General features: G+C 45.3%; 1 protein-coding gene and 1 long non-coding RNA gene across 2 annotated transcripts in view; one reads left to right on the forward strand and one right to left on the reverse strand.

Moving 5' to 3' along the window:
- Positions 1 to 20,441, reverse strand: part of LOC117355378 (1-phosphatidylinositol 4,5-bisphosphate phosphodiesterase gamma-1-like) — a 204,213-nt gene extending 183,772 nt beyond the window's left edge. Inside the window, exons 1-2 of the mRNA XM_033933848.1 lie at positions 20,315 to 20,441; positions 19,444 to 19,693 (exon numbers count right to left, since the gene is read on the reverse strand). Coding sequence (XP_033789739.1) covers positions 19,444 to 19,666 — 223 coding nt within the window. The 5' untranslated portion in view covers positions 19,667 to 19,693; positions 20,315 to 20,441. The remainder of the gene's footprint in view (positions 1 to 19,443; positions 19,694 to 20,314) is intronic.
- LOC117355379 lies at positions 828 to 20,904 on the forward strand. The gene is made up of 3 exons (XR_004538348.1): positions 828 to 849; positions 6,472 to 6,680; positions 20,568 to 20,904. It is a non-coding gene; the product is annotated as an uncharacterized LOC117355379 (long non-coding RNA).
- Positions 20,905 to 21,870: the final 966 nt, after the last annotated feature.

Raw genomic sequence — 21,870 nt, forward strand, 5'->3', positions numbered from 1 at the left:
AATTGGGGAAATCATTAAAAGTTACAACAAATCATTAAAAGTTACAACAAACGAAAAAACACTGAAGACAAAAAAAAAAAAAGTAAACTCCATACAAAAAGGGAAAAGGGAAGAACTACAATATTTAAAATAAGATAAAGTACATTTAAAAGGGAAAAAAAACAATAGGAAGGGAAAGACTAACGATTGTTTAGTCCTAAAAAGGACAGTTTTATTCAAAAGCATCATCAAACAAAAAAGTTTTGAGTTTAGCTTTAAATCCATCCTGTATTCATCACTTCCATGGCTGCCTTGGCCCCGCCAGCCTCTACGGAGAAACAATTAGCCTCAAACGGAAAGGCTAGCCCTAAATCACTGCTATTGTAAGGCAGCAGAAGGAGGAAAAGAGCAGAAACTGGGGAAGAGAAACACATGGGCCGAGTGAGACCCAGCCCCAGAGATTTAAAGAGGCAGCGCAAACAGGGATGAGCCAAGAAGAGTAGGAAGTGGCAGTCCGCCCTCATCCCCATTCACTTCCGTTTTCTCGGATTTTCAGGATAGCTCTAAAAAGTATGAATGGCATCATTTGCATGTGTGCCGCTTTCTATTATATGTAGTTCTCTTTCATGCATATTCATGAGCCATGTCCTGAAAACTGAATTATCTAGTGCACGGGTTCCTTACATGGGGGTCAGTAGACCCCCCTAGGGGGGGGGGGTCCATAGATGAGTTTCATGGGGTCCGTGAGGGTCAGATAAAAATGAACATTTATCTTCACTATACTGTTGATTTTTCTCCCCTATAACAGCCTTCGGAAGAGCATTCCAGTTTTCCACCACTCTCTGGATGAAGAAGAACTTCCTTACGTTTGTACGGAATCTATCCCCTTTCAACTTTAGAGAGTGCCCTCTCGTTCTCTCTACCTTGGAGAGGGTGAACAACCTGTCTTTATCTACTTTGTCTTGAGTCCCTGGAGGGTGTCTTCCCCTATAACAGCCTTCGGAAGAGCGTTCCAGTTTTCCACCACTCTCTGGATGAAGAAGAACTTCCTTACGTTTGTACGGAATCTATCCCCTTTCAACTTTAGAGAGTGCCCTCTCGTTCTCTCTACCTTGGAGAGGGTGAACAACCTGTCTAGTCTTTATCTCCTAAGTCTATTTCCTTCATTATCTTGAATGTTTCGATCATGTCCCCTCTCAGTCTCCTCTTTTCAAGGGAGAAGAGGCCCAGTTTCTCTAATCTCTCACTGTATGGCAACTCCTCCAGTCCCTTAGTCATAATATTAATAGTAGATCTGTTTTCATTTGTACAAGAGGATTGTATTTCATCATGATAACGAGCGGCCATTGCCTTTTGCATAAAAGAGTGGGTTTTTTTTTTTAAAGATTGTTTTAGGTTGTCTCTTAGGCACTGGTGGACTGAGGCATTAGGACATCACAATCACATCTCTGGTTACCAGAGACTGAAACTCTTCACAGTAAGGGGGAAATTTATCAACATAGGCTACTGTTAAGATGGATTATTTTACCACTAAGCTGTGCTGCTTTAGTACAGGTCCAATTTTAGTCAATGAAACCTAGTTATTATTAACTGGGCTTAACAGCCCGTGCAGATCATTTCTCTCCTTAAATCTATATATATATAAAATCGGAGGTATGTGTGTGTGTGTATGTGCCGCGATCACGCAAAAACGGCTTGACCGATTTGAACAAAACTTGGTATGCAGATCCCTCACTACCTGGGGTGATATGTTCTGGGGGTCTCTCGGCCCACACCTCTATGTTGCTTGCTCAAGGGTGGGTTCACCCAAGAATTTATATGTTCTTGCTCCAGGAGGTGAAACTAAAAATGTTGTTTATAATCACGTTTTGCGTTAGTTGTATTGTATTCATTTTGTCAAATATTTCACATTATAATTTGAATATTGTACTTTTTATTAAGCTGTAAAAAAATAATTTCATTCACCACTATAAAGTATCTTTATTTGAATCCATTTACAGTGTTATTGCTATAATTAAATACTCGTGCAACGCCGGGGCATCAGCTAGTAAAGAATAAAAGTAAGCCATGTGTAGGGCAATGAAGCCACTGTGACATCACTGGTGAGGGTGGCTCTCAGGCATTGGTGGACTGAGGCATTATGACATCACAATCACATCTCTGGTCACCAGAGACTGAAACTCTTCACAGTAAGGGGGAAAGTGATCAACATGGGCTACTGTTAAGATGGATTATTTTAACACGAACTTGTACTATTTTATTTAATGGAGTTCATAGTAAAATAACTCCTCTTAACAAGAGCCCATATTGACAATTAAAAAAGGACATGTCTCTTGTAATCGAAATCACTGCTATATGTATAATAAAAGTGAGCCAATTACTGTATAGGGAATCCATTACATTACATTATACTTATAGGCCGCGTAGCCATTAGTTCAACGCAATGTACAAAAGATTACCACCAATGTTCACAAGGGGAGAAATATAAGTTAGATAGTCAAATATTTTGTAAAAAGCTACGTCTTCAGTTGTGTTCTAAACTGTTTGCAAGAATCAGCTGTAAGCAGGAATGTACGAAATTCTTTATCATGTAGAGCAGCTTGGGATGCTAACGTTTGGTTTAGAAAGGGTTAATTGGGTAGTTTTAAGTGAAGATGGCAGGAGGCTCTGCAGCATCATTGCTACAGGCAAGCATAGCATCTGGGTGAGCCGTCAAAAGCCCGCCGGCCGTTGGCGCGCCGACCATCCCGCGGTGACATTTGCGCGCCACCGGTTTCAGGCCTTCAGGCATGCATTCTGAGGGGGGGTGCAGGGGAAAACGCCTGTTCTCCTTTCTTCGGGAGTTTTCAGTGTAGTGGGGGGATTCCCCCCAACCCCCGACGGGAGCGCCAGGACTTCTAGTCCTGTCAGTGCCTGAGGTCTGATTGGTTCAGGCACTGACAGGAAAATAAAGCAGCTCTCAGACCCGCCACCAGCCCCAACTCTTCATAAATGTAGCCCCCCAAAAGCTTGGTGGTCTAGTGCCAACCGCCATTTCTGCCCCCGCCGATACCTCCCCACCCCATGCAGAAAATCAGCAGGGGGATGCCCAATTCTTTCAGCTACAGGCTCGGGGACCCCCCAAACAACCTCAAGCCTGCTGGTCTACTGGCCATCCCCCCCTCTGACCCCTCCCCAGTACCCCTCAGCTGCAAGTCCCCCCCCGGCAGCACCCCCACCACACAAGCTTTGTGGTCTAGTAGGCTGTCTCCCCCTCCAACCCCCCATCATACCTTTTTAAGAAGATCAGCAGGGGGAATGCTCACTCCCTCCTGCTGGCAGGCCTATCTCTTCAAAATGGTAGACTTTCCCTTTCCCAGTGCATCCTGGGATGTATCAGGGAGGGGCCTAAGGTCCTGATTAGCCCAGGCATGGTGACATCATGCGCATGCACGCATGTGTTTGACATCATCGCGTTTTCTCACATTTTTTTTTAGATATTCCCAAGTAGACAATGTTACAGTAGTCCAGGATGGATAAAATCAGTGATTGTACCAATATTCTGAAGGATAGCGGGTCGAAGTATTTTTTTATGGTTTTCAGTTTCCAAAGGATGAAGAAGCATTTTTTAGTCACTGAGTTTATGTGCTCGGTCAGGGTCAAGTGGGTATCCAGGGTGACTCCCAGTATTTTTATGGTTTTTAGTATTGGGTGATCATGGCCGTTTACATATATTGTAGTTGCGGAGATTTTCTCGTTTGGGCTAGCAAGGAAAATCTTTGTCTTTTCTGAGTTTAATTTCAGTTTGAAGTTTAAAGTCCATTTTTCTATTTCGAGCATGATGGAGGAGATATGTTTTGAGTTGGTTGAGGTCACATTTGTTATTGGTATTAATATGGAGATGTCGTCTGCGTATATATAATAAGTTAGGTTAAGCTTTTGTAAAAGGTGGCCTAGAGAAGAGGTGGGAGATAGGGGGGGATCCTTGTGGGACTCCCGAGGGGCTTTTCCAGGGTTCAGAGTAATTTCCTTCATGGACCACTTGATAAGATCGTTTGGTTAGGAAACCTTGGAACCAGGTCCACACTCTTCCTGATATTCCCATTTCGTCGAGGCACCTAAGCATAGTTTCGTGGTCCACGAGATCGAAGGCACTGCTGAAGTCTAACTGTAGGATCAAGGCGCTGGAACCTTGATTGAAAAGGTCGTATAGGTGGTTAAGGAGAAAGCCTAGGACTGTCCCAAGCTTTTGGGGGGCTACATTTATGAAGAGTTGGGGCTGGTGGCGGGTCTGAGAGCTGCTTTATTTTCCTGTCAGTGCCTGAGCCAATCAGACCTCAGGCACTGACAGGAACGTAAGGCTCCAGCAGCTCAGACCCTGTCAGTAAATATCCCTCTTAAAGGAAGGGGCGTTCCTTTTTGAGATTCGCCCAGAGAGATCATTTTAATATTAATGACCTCATTGTACTACATTTGCTTAGTACAATTGGGGGCTGCTAGAAGGCACGGAAAAGACTATGGTGAGCCGTTATAATAATTGGGCGGTAAAATACAGGCATTTAACGATGGTTTAACGCCATCGTTAAATGCACGGTGACTTTAGGGAATCTGACTCTAAGGGTGCCAAAAAGGCCCCTACTGGCCATTTATGTTACCATGTGTAAATTCCTTTTCTGTGGAAAGCTGTACCTTCCTGTAACTTAAGGTTACCAGATTTTCAAGAACGAAAATCTGGGCCCATGGCTCTGCCCTATTCTGCCTGAGTCACGCCCTGTTTCACCCCCCAGCCCCGCCCTCCCCCCCCTCAACCTGGTCGCTTGTCAGGAGGGCATCTGCACATGCGCTGGTGTGACGTGTGACATCACCGCGTTGCATCAACGCATGTACAGATGCTGTCCCGACGTCGGTGCCAGCTGAAAAGCTTTTCAAAACCCGGACAAAGTCCTGGGTTTGGAAAAGCCGTCCGTACTCCCGGACGTGTCCTCGAAAAAGAGAACATGTCCGTGGAAATCCGGACGTCTGGTAATCCTACTGTAAATATTGAAGTCTGCTAACGTTTTGAAAAAACTAGTAAGGAGTAATGCCAGACTAGTTTGAAATTAGATTCCAGACACAGTAAAGGTATCTAATATAATAAAACGCTAGGCCGCGCATGCGCACTTCCTATGTGTGCGCCGGTTTTCCGTGAGCTGTAGCGACCCATAGGAAGTGCGCATGCGCGGCTTACGGTCTGCCCTGCTCCCTTGAAAGACGCAGCGGTGGCTACTCTCATGATCCCCGCTTGCGTTCCCTCCCTTCCTGTAAGTTGGCCGTCCCCGCCGCCGTCATTCCCTTGCGCACCGTACTCTCTCCGCTCTCTCTCTTCCTCCCCCCCCCAAGCCGGATGTCGGCCGCGGCGGCCCAAGTCGGATGTCGGCCGCGGCGGCTGTTGGCGGCTGCAGCAGCCAAACCCAGAAAGAATTTTAACATGGAGTTCAGGAGGAAGGTATGAGGGGAGGAAAATATTGCACACGGAAGTGGGGTGGGAGGGAAATGCTACAACACACGGAAATGGAGGGGCAGAAAAGGGGTTGATGGACAGGGGAAGAGGTGCTGATGAACTGGGAGGGGGGTCAGAAAAATGAAGACAGGCCTACTGCTGGACAGGGGGAGCAGGAAGGAGGTGATGATGGATAGGGGGAGGTAAAACAAAGGGAGAAGGGCTTCTGCTGGATAAGGTGAGCAGTGATGGGGTGGTGGAGGACACAGGGGAGGTAAAAGGAAGGGAGAATGGACAGGGGGAGCAGGCAAGGGGTGGTAGTGGACAGCCAAGGAAAAAAAAAAAATGACAGACAGAAATACAGAAAGCGACTAAGGAGAGAGAAAAAAAAATAAAGACAGACACACACACATATATTCTAGCACCCGTTAATGTAACGGGCTATAAGACTATGGAATAAAATTCCTTTGGAAGTAAAAGACCAACAGGTGAAGGAGGAAAAAGGAGCAAAGAAAGGGTAATTTGAAGTACACTTCTCTCTCCGTATTCGCTGTGATAGAGGATTAACAGAACCGCAAATACTGAAAAACCGCAAATAACTTTTTCATATGTTAGTTGCTGTTTTCTATTAAAAACCATCGTGAATATGGTGAAATTGCAAATAACGTGGTGGGAGACCTGGCCTGTTCCTGAAGGAGAGGCAAAACACGGTGAAGAAAGTGCCGGGAATCGGCGATTTTCTCTGTAAATACTTAGAATTGCTGTAAATCTGCTGTCAACGCGGATCCTAACATAATTGATGTAAACCGCCTAGAACTCGCTGGGTATGGCGGTATATAAGAATAAAATTATTATTATTATTATTATTAGAATCAGTGATTTCTCTATGCAAGCTGATGTAATTTGGAGGGAGGACCCAGCAAGCTAAAAACCGTGAATAATCGAAACCGCGATTGCTGAAACCGCGAATACGGAGGGAGAAGTGTATTAAGATATTCCTGTCATTTTAACCTTTCTGTCTAAATCCCTGGCAGATGAAGCAGCTGTCTGGAGGATTTCATCCAAATAGTCCAACACAATGCCTTGTCAAGGTCTCATTAAAGCGCCACAACCTTTATGGCTCATAGAGAAACTTGCTTAAAGATGCATCATGGTGCACTGCACAGCAACCGACAAGGCCTGACTTCCTGTTACAGCCATTCCCGGCAAGATTCCTCTGGGCTTCCCAGCACTAAGCTGGGAGGTAAGAGCTCAGTCATCCGAAAATCAATCACTTCACATGCTACAGACGCTTCCCTTAGCAGAGTGAGCGGGGAAAGGAGATTGTGTGACTTGCTGATGTTATAAAGGAAATGAGCCACGCCCAAGAAGTCCTGTCCACACTGGGGAGGGATTCGAGGCACCAAAAAACAGCAAGCCCTGAGCTAACAATAATATATCAACACATTCAATTAGACCAGTGTCTCTCAAACTTTCTCGAGCCGGGGCATGCTAAAGGTAGTGGCCACGGCTTGAGGCACCCAGAAGTGCGCGGACGTTGCCGTGATGACATCACACATATGTGTGACATCATCACGTCAACGTCCACGCATTTGCAGAGGCCCTCCAGATGTGCCCTGAGACGCCAGTAGGGGGTGCCAGCAGGGAAGAGGGCCGGAGAGAAGGAGAGCACTGGCATCAGCTGATTGCCTACAGCAGTGTTTCTCAACTACTTCAAGCTAAGTACCCCCTAAGTCTAACAAATATCAACTGAGTACCCCAACCACAGACCTCCCAAGCTCTGCCCAAGATCCCATCCCCTTTAATAATTGTAATACAATTTTTTTCCATTCATTTTTCATATACACAGCAGATATAAATTCTCAAAACTGACACATTTCAATCACTATATTAAAAATAAAATCATTTTACTTACTGACGATTCTCTGCAGACTGCTGTATTTAGCTATAAAGGTGAGACTGGGAGGCCAGGGGGACGCTGGAGGCAAGCTGGGAGGCAAGCTGGAGGACGCTAGAGAGAAGGGGGAAACATGCAGACCTTCGGCAGTGGCGTACCAAGGGGGAGGGGGGGGCAGTCGGCCCCGGGTGCACGCTCCAAGGGGGTGCACAGCCGGCCGGGTCCGGAAGCTCGCTGCTGAAAACAGCACCTCAGCATGGCAGCCGTATTTATTCCAGAGCATAAATACGGCAGCCACGCTGAAGTGCACAAAGGTCCTGCGATGACGACTACTGCTGCCGCTGCTTCGGAAGAGATAAGTGACGTCAGAGGGGGGGTGGCACATTTATAACAAATCTGAGGAAGTATCTTCTTCTAGTCAATGCCTAATTAAACTATGGACTTTGTTGTTGAAATATGCAGTGAAAACAGTTTAGCTTAGTTAAAAAAAAAAAGTTTAGACATGTTATTGGAGACTTTTAGGCTTGGAAAGCTGCTGCCAGATCTATTCTTTGAGAGGTTGTTGAGTACTTGTAACCTGGAATGACCTTTACTGGGGACAGGATGCTAGGCTTGATGACCTTTGCTCTAACCCAGTTTGACATTTCTTATGCTCTTAGTTTTTTTTATCATCCTATGCTCAAAGATACATTGTAAGCTCTTTGGGAAAGGAATACTTTATCCGTTAGGCATCGCCTCTAACTCTGGCAGAGAAAAATTATCCTTGCACGTCACCTCATTGCACAGGACCCAAGAGATAGGCAGAGCACCCAAGTCTCAGGGGTGGATAAGACAATAGCACAGGAAGGAGTGATTTAGACTTGTTAGGAACCGAGGATCATTTTGGGGAAGGGCGAACCTGTTCTGAAAAGATAAAGTTCACTTTAACTGAGGTGGAACCAGGCTGCTGGCACTGTTTGAAAACGAGAAGCTGAGGGGAAGCTGACAGTTACCCAGGAGCACATTGTTTAGAGCAGGGGTGTCCAACCTTTTGGCTTCACTGGGCCGCATTGGTCGAAAAAAAATGTTTCTGGGGCTGTACAAAAGACAGAGAAGGGAGCCATCAAGACAGTAAACACCCGGGGACAGCAGAGGAAAACTCATCCCTCAACCGGGACCGCACAAAATATTTCACTGGGCCGCAGGTTGGACACCCCTGGTTTAGAGTAAAGTATCTTTGAATGATACTAGTACATTACATTACATTACATTAGGGACTTCTATTCCGCCTATACCTTGCAGTTCAAGGCGGATTACAAAAGAGCTAACTGGACATTTCCAGTGAAGTTACAACAGCTTTGTTTTTTGGTTTTTTTTTTGGTTACAAGGGAGGAGAGGTACCTGGATTAATTCCGGAAGAACTTGCAAATTGGATATTAAATTGACTGTGTGATATAACAAATAGATTACAGTTAGAGTACAAATAAGATCATGTTACATTTCAGGGATCTGAATACTTGGTTGGTGTTTTGGGGAGGAAGAGATTATTTAAGTGAAGGTTTTGGGGGAGAATTTATCTAGGAGGAGGGGGAAGGGTTGGGTTAAGATATCCGGATAAATTTTTTGAAAAGTAGGGTTTTGATTTCTTTTCGAAAAGTTTTGAAGTCGCCCGTTGCCGTCAACAGGTTGGAGATGGAGTGGTTAAGTTTTGCTGCTTGCGTCGCCAGAAGGTTATCAAACATCTTTTTGCGCTGAGTGCACTTGAATGGAGGGAAGGCAAAAGGGTTCGGAGTTCTTCTTTGTGAATGGGAATGATAGAGGTTGCAATAAAGCTACAAATATCCCAGGTACCATTAAATGAACAGCAGATTTGAAAGATTGCAAATTATCACTGTCAACTACTAAGCAGCTTGTAGATATACATAATAAAGCATTCTTTGAAATGGCTGCAAGACAAATGCTAGAAGCCTACAACATACGATGGGAGAGTCAGAGAATAGGCAGATATAGCAGGCATCTCAGAGACTCAATAGAAGGAAAATAACCAACGAGACACTGTGATGCCAGGGTACAAATTATATCACAATGTTAGGGTGGATCAAATTGGTGGAGATGAGGCGTTCAATGCACCATGTAATCTTTATGAACAGAAATTCCATGCGTGAAGGGAAAGAGAATAACAGTGGAGTTATTAGACATCTGTCCACATGGCCAGAACAGACAGATGATAAAATATGAACAGAAATTAAGGATTCTAGCAAATTTGGCAACATAGTAATGGTGATTGATTTTAATTACCCCCAATAATGACTGGATAAGTGTTACATCAGGAAATGCTAGGGAGGCAAAGTTCTTAATTAAAAGAGAAAGAGCTGTTTTAGATCTAGACCCTGGTGAAATGCAGGATGATGTGTAAGAGGCAACAGTATTATGGGGTTCAGTTCGCAATAATGATCATGACATGATGAAATTGGATTTTAATAACTGGGATGAAAACTAAGACAATCTACTGCATCAGAATTTCACTTTCAAAAGAGCAGTGGTGTACCTTGAACCGCAAGGTAATGGCAGAATAGAAATCTCTAATGTAATGTACCTAGGGTACTTGACACCCGGGGCCCATTGTTTTATGACACCCCCCAATGTAAAAAAAAATATTTTTAGTAATGTTCCCCCAGGTGCCAGCCATGAGGGGGGTGTTCCTGGCCTGGGAGTCATGGTCCGGGAACTTCCCTTCTCATGGCCTGGTCCCAAGGCTCTGGGTAGTCCCCGTGGCCCAGCATGTCCCCAGCCTTCTCTCCTGTCCGATGGCCCTTTACCTTCCGTGAAGCTGAAAAAAAAACAGCTACGTCGCCCGCGGCTCCCCTTCCTGCTTTCCGCGTCTGCCTCTGCCGCAATCCATCCGGGCGGAAAAGGAAGTTGCGTCATTGGCAGACGTGGAAAGCAGAAAGGGGAGCCGTGGGCGACGTAACTGAATCACTGCCGAGGTCGGCAGTTTTTTCAGCTTCACGGAAGGTAAAGGGCCATCGGACAGGCAAGAAGGCTGGGAACATGTTGGGCCACGGGGACTACCCAGAGTCTTGGGACCGGGCCATGAGAAGGGAAGTTCCCGGACCATGACTCCAAGGCCGGGAACACCCCCCTCATGGCTTGCACCCGGGGCGGACTGCCTCCCCAGCCCCCCTTGGTACGCCATTGCAAAAGAGAGACTATCTTAAAATGTTATGTTAATCAGGTTTTCTAATCTGCCTTTACCTATTCAGTTCAAGGTCGGATTACAAAAGGTTGGGTCAGTAACCCAGGAAGTTGCAACGGGCAGTTTGACACAGACATTCAATAGAGTTGCTAATAAAGTTATTAATACAATTAGGTCATAGTTACAAAGGTGCATTAGGGCCTTAACGTGCGGTAAATTGCCCCACGCACTAGCGTTAGTTCTAGAAGCGTAGCATGGGTTTAGCGCATGCTAAAATCCTACGTGCGCTAAAAATGCTAGCTCACCTTAGTAAAAGGAGCCCATGGTTACAAGGTCAAGTAGGTTATCGGCTCGTCATCATGTCCCAAGAGTTGCATTGGACAGTTTAGAAATGGGCTTTTACAGTTACCATTTTCGTTACTTCAGGGTTGGCTCCCTGTCTTGGGACAGAAACGTTTTCTGGTCGCAGGATCGTAGTGTAAGTGGTAGTTAGTTCCAGAGCTTTTTGGGCTGTTCCCACTCTTCATTCTGTCACCAAAGTGGCAAATCGATCACGTATGTTCCGAGTAGCCGGACCTTTCCTATGGAACTCGGTTCCAGATTCTCTCCGTCTGACCTCTGATTTTTTTTGGCATTTCAGAAACATTTGAAAGTCTATCTTTTTTTTTTTTTTTTCGACTTGCCTTTTCAGATTTGGTTACTTTGTAATCGTGTAATTGCTTGGCTTTTTATTTTAAGGCACATGTGTAAGTTGTTTATTGTATTCTGTTATTTTAATAATCTGCTATGTTCTGTTCTATTATGTTTGTCATGTTTTGTTTTAATTATGTATCGTTGTTATCCGCCTAGGTGGTGGATCTGCAGGCTACAAGTGGGGGTTATTTTTTTTTTTAATTTTAATGTTTAAAAGTTTTATTGGATTTTCAAACAAATAAAAAGCTCAAAACACTTCAAAAAATATAACACAGTACCATACAACCTGAAAACAACGCCCGAACATGGGCAAGAATACAGTAACAGATCTCCTTAAATAGCAGTCAGAGAGACCCTGCCAGCCCTGCCCCCGAAAACCGGGAGCCTGCAAGCTCGAAGGACTCCCCCCCTATCCGCATTGTACAAAATGGGCACTCACTGCCCTGGAATCACTGCCTCTCTCATATTGAACAATATAACACCACTGCCCCCCTCCCCCTATGGATCATATAGTCAACATTAGGATCACTTAAACATCCAGTTTCCGGGATAGAACAGTCCATGTATTTACAGCTTGCATATAGTAACCTCTGCGTTTAGCCACATACAATTCCATTTTCCCTATCAAAGATAATTTCACTCTCCACTCACTCAAATCGGGCACCAGGAACTGTTTCAATATGCCGTTATGAGACATTTGATCGCTGCCAATCCCATCCTCAGTAATCGGGTTTGCCATTTAGTCGCACCAATATTGGTCAACCCCAATAAACAGCTTTGAGGAGTAACAGGGACTGGCACTCTCAACATCTGAGACAGAGTCCGAGTCACCGTGGTCCAGAAAGAAGCCAACACCGGTCAGTCCCACCATATGTGAAGAAAGGACCCTAAAGCCCTGTGACATCACCAGCAGCGGTCCGAAGGCTGTGGGTACATCTTATGGAGCCTTTCCGGGGTATAATACCAACGGCGCAGCACAAATGGTGTCCCACTCTTTAGGTGTGAATGTGCAGTTCAAGTCCTCCTCCCAATGTCTTTTAAAAACAAAATTTGGTACTACTCACCCTCTTAAGTATTGGTATAAAATCAAGATGGGCCTGGGCACCTTCTGCAAAGTCCCCCTTAATTTTTCTAAGTGTTCAGCCACTATGTCTTATCCCATCCCCTAGCACTCATATAATGTTTCACGTGGAGATAGGCGAGGAAATCTCCCTACCGTACTCCAGGTGTTCGTTTCAGGACATCGAAAGATACTATTCTCCCAGCCTGCAAGAAATCGCAAAACTTGGTCAAGCCCAAATGCCCCCCATCTCTCAAAAATGGGGCTGGTTTTATCTACTAAAAATTGTGGCTCAGCCCTCTAAACTGCTAAATTGGAGGCCGCTAACCCATCATTGCATTCCCGCTTCATTCTGTCCCACATCGTGGCTACAAGTGTTTTAAATAAATAAATAACTGCCCCCTTTTACTAAACCATGATAGGGGTTATTAGCGCAGGGAGCCGCACTGAATGTTCCACGGTACTCCCGATGTTCATAGAGTTCCTATGAGTGTCGAGAATAGCGCGGAGCATTCAACGGAGCTCCCTGCGCTAATAACCGCTATCGCAGTTTAGTATAAGAAAAAGGGGGGGGGTTAAATCTCTTCCCCCTAACCTCACCTTCTTTGCCGCCATCACAAGGCATGCTTAGACTTGACTCCAGTGCCTACTTTTTTTTAACAAGGTTTTAATTGTTTTGTTTTGTTTTTAACAGTGTGGTCAATTACCGTGCTGATTAAAACCAATTAAAGCAATTAAGATAGGCTGCGTTAAGGCGCTTACCACCGCCTAACTTAGGGCGAAATTTCTAGAATCCGGGCCAAAGGCTTCAAAACTCACTGTCAATGGCTGCTGAAAGCAGTCACCAAGCTGCGGTTAAAAAAGGTTTGAACAAATACCTGGAGGAAAAGCCCAGAAACCTCACACTGAGTCTGGAGCCTGCGTAATAAAAGGGATGGGATTTGATATCCATGACATAACAGTACCCTTATATACCGCCACAACCTTACAGCTCTGTGTGGTTTACAAGTAAAGAAGACTGCTCATATGCAGTGATAGGACAATTCTATAATAAAAGGTTTTCTAAAGAAAAAAAGAAAGGATTTTGACAATTAAGTTGATACAAGTTTTTATTAAAAAGAGAGGTTTTTAATCATTTCCTGAAGTTCAAATAAGAATAGGTACTGGAAATCAACTTAACAAAGCTCTTATCCCATAGAGCAGCCTGGTAAGGCATAATTCAACTGAAAAATCTCTTATACCGACAACCCTTTACAGCGGGAAAAGCAAAAAAAATCTAATTTCTCAAACAAGGTGTCTACTATTTGCAAAGAGGAAATGCTCAGAGGTTTACATATTATATATTTATTTAATTTTTTTATTTAGTTATTTAAGTATTTATATACCACTTTTAGTCTTAGTGGTTTATATTCAGGTACTCAGGCATTTTTCCCTGGTAGGCTCACACTCTATCTAATCTACCTGGGGCAATGGGGGGATTTGCCCAGCGTCACAGGGAGCAATCCTAACCACTGTGCCACACATTCCCCTTATTTTGTACCTGGGACAATGGAGGGTTAAATGACTTGCCCAGAGACACAATACTTCAGCGTCTGTTACCCTTCTCCCCTCTATCTCCACTTCCCTTCAGCGTCTGCTTCCCTCTCTCTCGCCTCCTCACTTCCCTTCAGCGTCTGTTACCTTTCCCTCCTCTCTCTCCACTTCCCTTTATCATCTGCTTCCCTCTCTCTCCCCTTCTCACGTCCCTTCAGCATCTGTTAGACTTCCCCCCTCTATCTTCACTTCCCTTCAGTGTCTGCTTCCTCTCTCTCTCCCCTTTTCACTTCCCTTCAGCATCTGTTAGCCTTCCCCCTTTTCTCTCCACTTCCCTTCAGCGTCTGTTACTTTTCCCCCTCTCTCTCCACTTCCCTTCAGCATCTGCTTCCTTCTCTCTCCCCTCCTCACTTCCCTTCAGCATCTGTTACCCTTTCCCCTCTCTCTCCACTTCCCTTCAGCGTCTGGTTCCCTCTCTCTCCCCTCCTCACTTCCCTTCAGATCTGTTACCCTTCCCCCCTCTCCCTCCACTTCCTTTCAGTGCCACTCAACCTCTTCCCCTCATTGGGCCACCTTTCTCCCTTCCCCTCACCTTCGCAGGGCGCTCTTCATAGTTTTCTCTTTCTCACTAAGTCCCGCACGACTGCCCTAGAGCTTCTCCTCTGACGCACTTCCTGTTTACGCCTGGAGAAGCTTTGGGGCAGACCCGCGGGACTTGGTGAGAACGTTATGTGATGGCAAAACGTTGAAGCGTTAAAAGTTGAAGAATCAAAACAAAGATGACAGTGCTGCCATCAGTGGCCATTGGATTTGCCAATTGCTCAAAGATGGTGGCTGGTCCTCAGCACTCCCTCAATGTGTCTTGGACACAAAATGCCCCCCTTAGACTTCTCAGCGTCCCCGTTGGGAGCCACTGCCCTAAATTGTGGAACAGACTTCCATCAAATTTAAGAGCAATGGCAAATCTACTAGATTTTCATAGAGGCCTGAGATTTGACTTTTTTTAAGAAGCAAATCAGCTCTAATGTACCCAGAATGTTTGCAAAATGGTAATTGCATAGTTTCTACTCATGAAAATCATAAAACTCTCACCAGAAGTGAAAAAAATTAAGCGATTCTGCTTGTTTTAACCTTTGACAGAATTGTTTAAAACATGATCTGTGATACTTTAACGTTTCCATTTTGCCACTGCCCTGAGAAATAGAGCCAGAGAAAACAACGTGATCTTGTGAAGGAGGAGGTCAGAAGGGCAGGCACAAGGAAGGCAAGCTTCTAAGAAGAAAAAGCCTCTCAAAACCTGTGTCAACCCAGCAAATAAGGTCAAAAGTTCTCATAGCTAGTTTCCAAAGTCCAGCGCGTTTCAATGGACTTATGAGCTTTCCACAGGAACTCCAAATGGAGAGAAAATCCAAAACACCAGATAGAACAGATTAGAGAATGACACAGGGACAATTTTGTCCACGTCCCCACCGGAATTCACTTTCCCCATCCCGTCCCCTTGAGTTTTGTCCTGGTCCATTCCTGTAAGCTCTACCTTAACCGCAGAAGCCTCAAACACTTATGATTTTAAAGTATTTGAGGCTTGTGTAGATGAGGACGGAGCTTAGGCATTGGTGGAATGAGGCATTATGACATCACAATCTGAGCTCTAGAATGTTGCTACTTAGGATTTTCAAGTGAGGCTTGTGCAGATGAGGACGGAGCTTAGACATTGGTGGAATGAGGCATTATGACATCACAATCTGAGCTCTAGAATATTACTACTTAGGATTTTAAAGTGAGGCTTGTGCAGATGAGGACGGAGCTTAGGCATTGGTGGAATGAGGCATTATGACATCATAATCTGAGCTCTAGAATATTGCTACTTAGGATTTGAAAGTGTTTGAGGCTGTGCAGATGAAGACAGAGCTTAAGCATTGATGGAATGAGGCATTATGACATCACAATCTGAGCTCTAGAATGTTGCTACTTAGGATTTTAAAGGGTTTGAGGCTTGTGCAGGTGAGGACGGAGCTCAGGCATTGGTGGAATGAGGCATTATGACATCACAATCTGAGCTCTAGAATGTTGCTGCTTAGGATTTTAAAGCGTTTGAGGCTTGTGCAGATAAGGACAGAGTTTGCAGGAATGGGGAGGGGCAGGGACAGACCTGCACCAGCAATTCAGCCCATTTCAGCACAACATCCTGCAGTGCTTTTTTTGGCAGAGAGTTTTTTGCCTCTTTGATTTTGTACTCAGGAGAACTGATTTTCCTTCCTGAAGTTGTGGGAAATGAATGAAAGGCGCTATTTTAATAGAAATCTTGAAGCAGTGCATCTGCTCTCTTGTTCTCATCGGACGTGAAGGAGACGTGGTCAATGGACCTTTGTATGGGACCAAATACACGTGTGACTGCCTCTTGGGAGCTGCATGCCCTTTTTCGGGGTCTGCGGAGCAGGGAATTTGTTCTGTTTTTGCCCTGTCCCTGGGCTTGTGGATCCTGCCCACACAACTTCCAACTGCTCTATATCTGAAAGTCCACCGTGTAAATTATCCAGTTCCAGGAGGTAGATTTGAGGTCAATCCTGGTAAAATCATGGAGCTTGCAGCATTGATTTCAATAGGTAGAACCAGGAAATGCAAATACTACACATGGCTCTGGAGTGTGAGTCCTAAACCAGGACTAGCCAAAACATGGGTGTCGGAACAGGGGAGGCCACCGCAGGGGCCATGGCTTCCCCCCAAATTGGCAGTCAGAGTCATTTATGGCTCTGCTCCCCCACCCACCTCCTCTCGGCCGCTGTAATTTTAAATCTTCCGGCAGCCGCCGTGCAACATTGCTGCAGAATGAAGACTTCCGGGGCAGAGCTACTCGTTGACGTGGCACGGCGGTTGCCGGAAGATTTAAAATGACAGTGACTGGGGAAGGTAGGTGGGGGAGTCATGTCACAGGATTCTGCTGGGGCTAGGACGGAACCTTTGGGAACCCCCAAACATAGAAGCGCTCCACCACCTGTGCAAAATATCTCTCTCTGGGAAACTTGGCAGTAATGAAGTACAGAAATATCAGATTATTCAGTTACAGGCTGGAGATTATGGGACAGTAGGGCATTATGAGGCTTGCAGCACTGGAGACAGAGAGTGTGTCTGAATTCAAAAGGGCCTGGGATAGGCACATGGGATCTCTCAGAGAGAGAAGGAGATGATAATGGTTACTGCGGATGGGCAGACTGGATGGGTCATTTGACCTTTATGTGCCGTCATGTCGCACACAGCACAGCGGGTTCTCTGAGGAAGCCAGTTCGGCGAAACGCGTCAGAACCCCGCCGGACCATCGCTGTATAGACATTGAAGCTAAGTTATTTGCTTACACCATTTTTTGCATTTATAAGGCATTGGACATTACATTCACTATATGGAGACTTAAGAATTACCTATCACTTTATGAAGTTATTTTAATAACCTTTTCTATCAAACAAGATTGTGCAATGATAGATTCAGTGAAAGTCTCTGTAGGGGTTAGGTCCCCACGCTGAGCTTTCTTATTCCATTCTTGGATTCTGAGCGCCATTCTAGAAAGGTATTAATAACTTTTATTATTGTTCCTTTTTGCTGTTGTTTGTTTACTATGTTTCTATAACCATAAAATTCTATGACATCACAATGCAGGTGTAAAGAGTCTTAGCCAATAGGGAGAGGAGGAGATAATAGTTACTGCGGATGGGCAGACTGGATGGGCCATTTGGCCTTTATCTGCCGTCATGTTACTATGTTTCTATAACTATAAAATTCTATGACATCACAATGCAGGTGTAAAGCCAATAGGAAGAGGAGATGCAAATGTTAAGAGCCTTAGTCAATAGAGAGAGGAGATACTGGATGAGCCATTTGGCCTTTATCTGTCATCATGTTTCTATTACTTTAGATTTCAATGGGTAGGATATAGTCATTGGTTAAATGGAAAGTATATAGATTTCATGCTACTAATATCTCAGCACTCCCTGCAGCCAGTGGCATAGCAAGGGTAGGAGGCTCCCAGGGAGGTGGCACCCCTCCCCCCTGTCCTCCTCTCCACCCCCTGCTACTTCCCTGCCCCCCCACACCACACTCACCCTCCCCCCGGTACCTCTTTATATCTTTGCCAGCGCGGACGGCTTCTCCTGTCAGCTGCTTGCACCGGCTTTGGCTTTCCCTCTGACATCACTTCCTGGGCCCCGCAACCAGGAAGTGATTTCAGAGGGAAGCCAGGCTGGCATGGGCAGTAGGCTGGAATAGCTGCTCACACTGCCGAAGATTTAAAGAGGGAGGGTGTGAGGGTGGTGTGGGAGAGCAGAGAGGTGCCGGCGGCGCCTGGGACGATCCCCTCCTTTACTACACCACTGCCTACAGTTGCCACAGACCATGGGTTTGATGGACTAAAGTCTCTCTTCCCATTCTGAGTCTGTGGGGAAGATAACCAAAAGAATACAAAGGGCCGCTGAAAAGGTCTCAGCCCAGCAAACAAAGTTAAGGCAGTCTCCATCGAGGGCTGTGTACTTAGTCCAGTAATTTTCTACTTTTTTACTCCTTTGGAAAAATACGGAATGAAAATAAGTGGAAAATCGCTGGACTAAGTCCTTGATGGAGTCTGCCTTAACTTTGTTTGCTGGGCTGAGAACTTTTCAGGGGCACCCCCCCCCCCCTCATAAAACTAACACACCCCAGAGTCACTATCTTCTACCTGTAACATGTGGAGGAGGGGCCTAATGGTTGGAGCACTTGCCTCAACCCCCTAAAGTTATGAGTTTGATTCCCACTGCAGCTCCTTGTGACTCTCAGCAAGTCACTTAACACTTCGTTGCCCCGTGTAAACCACACAGAAAAAGCAGTATATCAAGTCTTATGCCAGGGGGTGGGCAACGAGGCCCGTAATCCAGTCGGGTTTTTAGGATTTCCCAAATGAATATGCATGAGATCAATTTGCATGCGCTGCCTCACATTGTATGCAAATGGATCTCGTGCATATTCATTGAGGAAGTCCTAAAAACCCGAATGGATTGCGGCCCTCGTTGCCCAGCCCTGTCCTATGCCCTTTCATTTTATTCCAGCCCCTTAAAATAGAAAAAAACCAAAGGACTCTCTGTGGCACTGGAGAGTCACAGGTGTCCCTTTGAGAACCACGAACAAGAGAACGAGTAAAACCCAGGACAGGGAAGAAAGGAGCATCCTAGAGAAATGAAAGAGCTAAGAACAGAGTTATCCAGGAGGGAGATGAGAGGCCAGTCCTGGATTTCTAACCACCCTCATGGGGAGCTGCATCGGGATGCAAGTTCAAAGCCACCGACCAAAAAACATAGCCCTCCTGGAACTGGGTTACTTGGCAGTTCTATCGAGCAGGGCTTCTCTAATACGTGATTAATGCACTGTACAGCGCTATGCACATCTGGGCTACAGAAATGATGATAAGTAGTCGTAATTGTAGATCTGAATGAATCAGAAAAGAAAGAAACAGGCTAGTCCAGTATGGGTGTCCTTTCGTTAGACAGCTCATTCTTGCTTCTCTTAAAAAGGGGTAAAAGCAAACCTAGCCCCTCATTTTCTCTCTCAAGGCTGCCCTGAGGTATTAGAAACCCTGTAGGATGCTCTACCATCATCTAACTCTGCTCCTGCCACTCCCCGCTGTCACTTACCGTCTCCTTCCACCTTCTCGGGGGACCTGCTCCAGATGATCTGCCTGGATTCCAGTTTCACCTGAAAAGTCCTCCTCTCAGGCCTCTGGGACTTCTTTTGGTAAAACAGGGTGAAGATACATCCTATCTCTAAGCTCCTCAAGGACCTGCTCATGTCCATGGGGGTCTCGGGCCTGGGTTCTTCCAAAAATCCATTCATGTTGTTTGCCCTGGTCCCCAGCATGGTCAGTGCATGACAGAGGACCACAGCCTGGAGGAAAAATGTTGCTGGTTAATACATGGGGGTGGGGGAGTTCGCAAAAAAAAATTAATGACAAGAACAAATCCAATCGTCCTCAAGTCCCCAAGCCCTGGCTTTCCTTTTCTGAAAAGATCCTGGTGGCATTAGAGATCCCTTTGCTCTGAGGCAACATACACGACGCTGGCAAAAGAATATAAACAGAAAAAAAAAAAAATCTCAGCTTGGTAGGTCTTTGTGTCTTACTGCTAAAAGAATGGTATCAAAATCCACCCCTCTCTTTTCTTCTCTGCACTAGCATAAGAATAGGTGAATATAACGAAGACAGGCAGCTTCAATGCCAGTGATTAGGTAAAGCAGATCTCCGAAACAAACCTGCAGAAAAATGACATCAGCAAACGAAAAACACGAGGAAAAGGTTATAAATACAGAAGAGATGGGTAGCTGCTAAGCCCACGGCACGGACAGCTGCCATCCCTCTCATTCCGTCCACCAGCTTCTTTCTCGTTGGCAGTAGGAGGAAGGCAGACTAGGTACTCAGCCCCCAAAGAAAAGTGATTCTTTAGTGCCAAAATCAGAGCAAAGGGATGTTGGGCTGAGGGGGAGCAGAGGGGCTCTGGGGGCTGGTTTTACCTCCTCTGCAGGCCCAGAAAGCTGGCTGGGGTGAATTTCAAGGCTGGTTCATCCTTTTTCGTTTCCACCTCCTGCTTCTTCATTTCAGCTCCAGCGAAATGGACGCCCAGAGGAAACTGCCAGTCACACACAGCCGGAAAGAGAGGAGAAAGGAATTAAAAAAAAAAAAAATGCAGGATCTTGGAACACGAAAAATGGACTGTGTGGGGATTATGGGTTTGGTTTTTTTTAACATTTATTTTTTGTTTTACAGTGAACAGTGACATCTAGAGGGAAGACAGAATAAACTGGAAGCATGGGAGGAAATGCTCTGAGAGGAATTTGGCAGCAAAAATGCGAGAAATTATGGGTGATGTATATGCCCTAGTCAGCAGCTTTCACACTGAGCCAGTGACATCACATCAAGACAGCCTGATACAGCTGTACCAGAAGTGAGTTGAGTGCTGTGGGGTTTGATTCACAAAACGCAACTCATCCAAAACACTGCTGTCAGACAAATCTTCAACCTGAGAAAATATGACTCGATTATAGCCTTCATCAGGCAACTGCACATGCTACCCATCCCGTCACGAATAACCTTCAAAACTTCATGCATCATTCACCGTATATTTTACGGAAACTCCGCGGCTCCTCTCATCCAGCTCTTCTCCAAGGCATGTTTTACTTCCCGCAGAACCCTAAACAGAATACTTCTAAATCTCCCTGCCACAAAAAATCTACAATACAAGCGTGCTTTCCACTCCATGTTCACCTTTCTAGGCGTAAAAACTTGGAATGACCTTACTGAAATGACCAGGACGGAACCTAACCACACCAAATTCCGGAAGAAACTGAAAACTCATCTATTTGGCACCTAATCACTTGTATCCTCTTCTCCTCCTGTATCTTCCTGCCCTCCATTGTCCTTCTAATCCCTTCCTCTGTAATGTCGCCAAGAGCTTGTATAGGTATGTGTGACGCACAAATGGAAGAAATAAAATAAATAAAATAAAATACTCCTCTGGCATAAATAAGCCCTTGAGCAAAGACAATGATTGAGTAAATAAGTTGATTCAATTTAATATGTGGAACGGGGTGTCCTCAGTGTCAGCAAAGGGAGAAAAATCTCCAGCGCTTTACATATAGAAACATAGAATATGACGGCAGAAAAGAGCCACCGGCCCAACAAGTTTGCCCACTCTAAGGACCCTCACCCCTAAGCACTTCCTTGAAGTGAACCCACATGCTTATCCCATTTTTTCTTAAAATCAAGCATGTTGCTTGCCTCAATTACCTGAAGTGGAAGATCATTCCAACGATCAACCACCCTTTCGGTGAAGAAATACCTCCTAGTGTCACCATGAAATCTCCCACCCTTGATTTTTAACGGATGCCCTCTTGTTGCTGTAGGTCCTGTAAGGAAAAAGATATCTTCTTCTACCTCAATACGGCCAGTAACATATTTGAACGTCTCTATCATATCTCCCCCTCTCTCTGTGTTCCTCAAGAGAGTATAGCTGCAATTTACCTAGACGTTCCTCATATGGGAGATCCTTGAGTCCTGAGACCATCCTGGT

The sequence above is a fragment of the Geotrypetes seraphini genome, chromosome 2, assembly GCF_902459505.1.
Source record: "Geotrypetes seraphini chromosome 2, aGeoSer1.1, whole genome shotgun sequence".
In the NCBI taxonomy this organism is placed as follows: domain Eukaryota; kingdom Metazoa; phylum Chordata; class Amphibia; order Gymnophiona; family Dermophiidae; genus Geotrypetes; species Geotrypetes seraphini.